General features: G+C 36.9%; 1 protein-coding gene across 3 annotated transcripts; it reads left to right on the forward strand.

Moving 5' to 3' along the window:
• The first annotated feature begins 653 nt into the window (after window positions 1-653).
• On the forward strand, window positions 654-5,744 carry LOC147391459 (pentatricopeptide repeat-containing protein At2g13600-like). 3 transcript variants are annotated; one of them, XM_086458145.1, is made up of 3 exons: window positions 654-3,573; window positions 3,657-3,730; window positions 4,748-5,744. In XM_086458145.1, the coding sequence occupies exon 1, from the start codon at window positions 1,103-1,105 to the stop codon at window positions 3,461-3,463; it is 2,361 nt and encodes a 786-aa protein (XP_086314271.1). In that variant the 5' UTR covers window positions 654-1,102; the 3' UTR covers window positions 3,464-3,573; window positions 3,657-3,730; window positions 4,748-5,744. The 3 variants fall into 3 exon arrangements, with proteins under 3 accessions (XP_086314271.1, XP_086314273.1, XP_086314270.1); XM_086458147.1 differs by having other exon boundaries at window positions 4,753-5,744; XM_086458144.1 differs by having other exon boundaries at window positions 654-3,730.
• Window positions 5,745-6,114: the final 370 nt, after the last annotated feature.

The following is a 6,114-nucleotide window of genomic DNA, read 5'->3' on the forward strand; positions in this document are numbered from 1 at the left end:
AAATCTCTACTCATCTTAATTCTCTCTCATATCTCTTCATCTTTCTAAAATCTCTCATCCTTGCATCATCTGTTACTCAACTCTCATCTCTAAAAAATTCAAAGAAATCAAAATTTCTTCATTGAAAATCAAGAAAAATAAATCAAGCTTCAAGATAGGGTGTAGTAGGGATAACATAATCCCCATTTCTCCGCTCTCTCTTCTTTCTCTTTTTTTTTTTTTCTTAAGTTTTATGTGTGTGTCAAAAATGTAATTTTTAGGCAAGATTTTGAGGTCTCCATCTCTCAATGAGGAAATCCTCATGATACCCACCAAAATTAAGGTCAATTCATCTATGGACATAAATAAAATGTTTTTTTTTTTATTATAAATTTTACTTATTCTTTTTTATCTTCATCAAAATGGCTACGTTTGTAAGGTTGCCATCTAATATGGAAAGGAAAGGGTGCCTAACACCTTCCCCAACATCTAATCGAATTTCTTATCTAAATCTCTAGGTGGATTAACTTCCTTATCCAAGTCTTGGAGTCACTAATTACTTAAAGAAATGATTTTTTTCAAAATAATTAACTAGATGACTATTCATACATTTTTCTAAAAAAAAAATTGACTCCAAACCAATGTAGCATTTGAGGTTAACTCAACGAATTTCTCATGTTTACAATATTGTTAGAGATGTTAGATATAAATATGACAATGTTATTTAATTTTGAAAATCATTTCTTCTTGTTGGGGAGTTATCCCTCCAGGTTTTGATGAATGTTCCAGATACTCGTGTTTTCACACTACCCCTTGACTACAGCCTTCTCTTTAAGGCCAAAGTAAATTTACCCAAGCCTCTTCATCTTCCCGCAAAACTCTTATCCTCACCCCCCAAATATTAAAAACAAATAAATAACCCATTATCTATGAAATCTTCAACTTTGAAAGGTCGTTTTTTCAGTTATGAATCATAGCAGTCAAGTAACAGTGGTGCACTGTTATTTTCGAAGAAATGGAAAGAGGCCTGCATTGCACATCCCCCGTTATAACGGACGTTATTTTTGAACTCAACTGCTTGATACAGTGAAACTATGCTGGGATAGAGATACAAAAAGAAAACATGGGAATCTCACAGTATCTCAGAAGTCAAAGTCCAACTTCTTTAGAAGAAGCAAAGAGAATTTGTTCTCCAACATATTGGAACTTCGATGTCCATAAAACTAACAGATTAAGAGAAGTGGGTGTTAAATCAAACGGGTTTCATGAAACCCATAAGATGTTTGATGAAATGTCTCAAAAGAATGTGATCTCATGGACTGCGATGATCTCAAAGAATGCAAAATTGGGCTTAAATGAGAGAGCATTGGGTTGCTTTTCGCAGATGCGGAGAGTTGGGGTTGAGCCCAATGCGAAGACATTCTCAACAACAATTGGAGTATGTAGCCAATTGAGAAGGGTTGATGTTAGTATGAGCTTACACTGTTTGATTTTGAAGAAAGGGTTTATAAGGGAACTCTTTGTATCAAGTGGGTTGATCACAATGTATTCTAGATGTGATTTTGTTGAAGAATCTCGTCGGGTATTTGACGAAATGCTAGATATAGATGCTGTTTTGTGGAATTCTATGATTGCGGCTTATTCGCAGAAAGATTTATATGAGGAAGCCATTAGTGTTTTTTTCTATTTAATTTTGAAGAATTATTGTGACTGGATTTTGTTGGTGAATGGTTTTACATTTACTAGCATTTTCAAGGCTTGTGCTGGTCTGGGTTGGATTAGGCTTGGAAAATCAGTGCATAATTGTGTTATTAAATTGGGTTTTGATTCAGATGTTTTTGTTGCGGGGTCTGCTGTTGATATGTATTCAAAGTGTGGTAATTTAGAAATAGCCCGTCGCATTTTTGATGGGATAGAAAAACGGGATTTTGTAGCTTGGAATAGTATGATTACAGGGTATGTTCAAAATTATTTTGGAGAGGAAGTTATTGAATTATTCAAGCAGATGGAGTTTGAAGGCTTTGCTCCTAATGAGACTACTTTTTCTTGTGTTTTGAAAGCTTCGGCTCTAATATCGGATAATTCTGTAGGTGAATGTTTACATGGGAAAGCCTTGAAGTATGGAAGTTCATCGGATGTGTTTGTGGGGACTGCACTTGTTGATATGTATTCAAAATATTTAGATATGGGGGGTGCAGAGAGAGCTTTTTGGGAGATGTCATGGAGGAATCTTGTGTCCTTCAATGCACTCATCACAGGTTACAGTTTGACTGGAAGAAATGAGGATGCATTGAGAACTTACATCAACTTGCTTTCAGAGAACATGAGACCGGACTCCTTCACATTCACGGGACTTTTCTCTTCATGTGCTGTCGTGGGTGCTTCAGAAGAAGGAGCTCAAGTTCAGGTCCACTCTATTAAATTTGGTTTAGACTCAAACGCAATTGTTGGAAATTCTTTAGTGAATTTTTATGCCAAGTGTGGCCTTATGGGGAGTGCATCCAAGTCTTTCGATTCCTTAACTTCACCTAATGTTGTAGCTTGGGCTGGAATAATATCTGGTTTTGCTCAAAACGGTGATAAACAAAAGGCTCTAGAGTATTTCTGCCAAATGCATAAGGTGTCCGAGAAACCCGATGAGTTTTCCTGCACTAGTGTTCTCAAAGCATTAGCCGGTTGGGCTGCAGTGGAACAAGGTCGACATATTCATGCCCATGTGATAAAGATGGGGATGGAGTTCACTGTATTTGTTGGAAGTGCATTGGTTGACATGTATTCAAAATGTGGGATCGTTGAAGATTCTTTTAAAGTGTTCAACAACATGCGTGAAAAGAATGTCGTCTCTTGGAACTCCATGATAATGGGTTATGCTCAAAATGGGTTCACGAATAAATCTCTGCTCTTGTTTCAGGAAATGATGAACTCTGGTGTGAACCCATCAGGCATTACTTTCACAGGGGTCCTACTTGCTTGTAGCCATGCAGGCTTGGTTGAAGAAGGAAAGCGAAATTACAACTCTATGATTTTTTATTATAGAATTCCACCCTCAGTGGAACACTGCACGTGCATGGTTGACCTTCTAGCACGTGCTGGATGCCTAGACGATGCAGAAACCTTTCTTCTTAATTCTCCGTTTCCTTCAGAACCTGGTCTTTGGAGATCCCTCCTTGCAGCTTGCGGAGTTCACAAGAATATGGGCATTGCTGTTCGAGCTGCAGAGCAATGTTTACGGTTAGAGCCTCATGACTCCACCGCATATGTTATTTTATCTAATATCTATGCGTCGAAGCAATTGTGGCACGAGGTTACAAGAATAAGAGATTTAATGAGAGCGAGGGGTGTTGAGAAGGAACCTGGATGCAGTTGGGTTGAGGTTAGGAACAATGTGCATACATTTGTTGTTGAGGACAGAACAATACAGCACTTGACTGTTAATTCTGAATTCAATGACTATGACTTTGAACACAAGCTTTTTGCTTCATGAGGTTGTTGGTGCTTGATGAAAAAGGAGTTTATGTAATGGGTTTTGAGAATTCATCCGCCACTGATGGGTGAGTTACTTGGTTCTGCTTCACCAATCAGAAAGAGCAATTGGTAAGTTGGATTTTTTTATATCAGCAAATGCAGATAATGTTTAACTATTATTATATCATTAGTTAAATTGTTTATGCTTCCAGGAGAATGTAAATTACAAGCTTGTGGTTAGTTCATGTTGTGCAGGGGAGAATTTCGTCAGACAAACTGCGAATAGGTATCTATATTTTGTATCTGATTCTACTTTTCTTTTATCTTGAATTCAATAATCTTAGAATCCCCCCTCCCCCAACCCCACTTGTGTTATCCTATATTTTTTTCTTTCCCAATTGATAATCAAGTCCAGCTTACCTATCGATATATATATATATATATATATATATATATATATATATATATATATATATATATATATATATATTTTGACATAGTCTTTGGTCGAGTCCAGGAGTTTGTGGCCAATAATCATTGCTAAAACGGTTTTGGGAAGACAATAGAAGAAAAATAAATGGAAGTGAATAAAATTCAGGGTCAAATAATCCTGTGATTTTTGACTTACCTCTGGATAGCAAGGCATATTTGATGTGCACTACTCTATATAAAGTTGAGTTGCCTTATTGGTCATTTGACCTTGACCAAATCAAAGTTCAAGTTATGAAATAGTTTAGATCCTTTACTTCTGGGAGTTGTGTGGTGGTGCCCGACTTCCCAACTATTTTGGATGCCGCATGGCATACTCTTTCTAGTCCACCTGACCCATGGTGATTTCTAAAGTCTTGACTCTTGGTGTATTTGTGAACATTCATTGATCAGTGGGCCTGACAGAGTGTGGCAAGTGGTGCACAAAAGGGGTGGAGAGTCAGGTGGCTACTCAACTCCGGGATGGACAAATTCCAGAATGTTTGTCAGGGTCAAAGGGGCAACTCAAGTCTCTCTCTCTCTCTCTCACACACACACACACACACACACACACACACACAGACACTGTGTACCTTTGCTATGGCGTGTTAGACTACTACTATAGTCTAGTTATGATGCTTTTGATCTGAATTGTACAATCAAAATGGTCTCCAATTACAATTTTTCTTGGGCTAGATATTTCTTAGCTAGTTAATCCTTGCGTCTGATCTATTTGATTCCTTTTGAATTGGGTAAGAAACTAAATAGAGAAGAATATAGATAATTTATTTAATAATTAGAGTCATCTGATTGTATTATTTTCGTGATTGTGAAGCTCAGCCGCTTCTCTTCTTCGGTATGATTAAAAAGTGTATCTGTAACAAGCCGTACAAATACTCCTTTTGGTTGAGGAAAGCGCTTTAACTTATAAAAATGAAGGGAGCAGGATTTTCAACAGCAGCTTCTGCCAGTTCCAACTTGCTCCTCCGCTCTATCTCCGATAAACTCGTGACGCTTAACGCCCAGTCATTATGATGGGACTTGGTGCTGACTTTATTTATTTATTTTTCCTATGTGCAAATCTTCAGAAAGTTCTCAGAAAGAATAGGGTGCAAACTAATGGAGTTATGTTGTGAAGACTTCAGATCCTAATAGGTGCCAGGCTCTGATCTAAAAGCTCAACAACCAGAGCTTTATGAATTTGATGTGTCCACCATTCAGTAGCTGTACAGAGCTGATCCCATCAACAGCCTCTCATTGCTCTTATTATCTTCAACATAACTGTAAATAGTAAAACACACTGCAATGCATATAAGAAAAGAGAGCTGATTGAGATGGTTTGATCATGTGCAATGAAGGTCTACTATAGTCCCAGTTAGAAGGAATGTGACTGTTCAGGGTAGCAATTCAACATCGAGAAGAGTGTGGATTGATGTGTGATGAGAGCAGATATGAACAAACAAGAGTTAACAGAATACATTGCTTTAGACATAATTGAATGGAGGAGCAAGACTCATTCATGGGAACCCAAATTTTGGGGATAACACTTTGATGAAGATGGTAAGATTTTTGGTGGTGGTGTTGTTTGATGTGGTTTGTGATTTAAATTACCAAGTTTTAGTCTTCGGATTGTGTATCGGTAGATATGTGATTCTCAATCGACCTCATGAGTAGCTACTCCTTGGTGTGGGGTAACAGGCTATAACCAGTTTGACCTCCATGTGGCATTTCTAGAACAATCGGGAGACATTGAGGATGTCAAACAGGAGATAGAGATATGATAATATGACTATCAATCTTTATTGTATATTGGTATGACTTCTGCTTTGAAATGAGCGTTTCCTTTGTTATTTTAATTTCGAGCAATCCCATCAATGTACACCTTTCACCATTATGTATGCTTAGGAGTCAGAACCATAGCATTGCATTTCGACATATTTCTACGAAATATTTTCATTTCCACAAGTTCCAACACGAAATTTAGTGGACTCTTTCCTTTTGTATATTTTTTTGGTAGAAACAATTATTTTCACAAAATATTTTGATGAATAGTGAATTTTGATTGAAATTATCAAATTTTAGGTATAAATGTGATATTTTATGTATTTTAAGCATATTAAGACGTTTATATATCCTCACATACGATCAACCATGTTTTAATTATTTGGATACATCAACAATTTATTCCTACTTATTCAAAAA

Source organism: Akebia trifoliata, chromosome 11 (assembly GCF_017979445.1).
Source record: "Akebia trifoliata isolate Shusen 1 chromosome 11, ASM1797944v1, whole genome shotgun sequence".
Classification (NCBI taxonomy): domain Eukaryota; kingdom Viridiplantae; phylum Streptophyta; class Magnoliopsida; order Ranunculales; family Lardizabalaceae; genus Akebia; species Akebia trifoliata.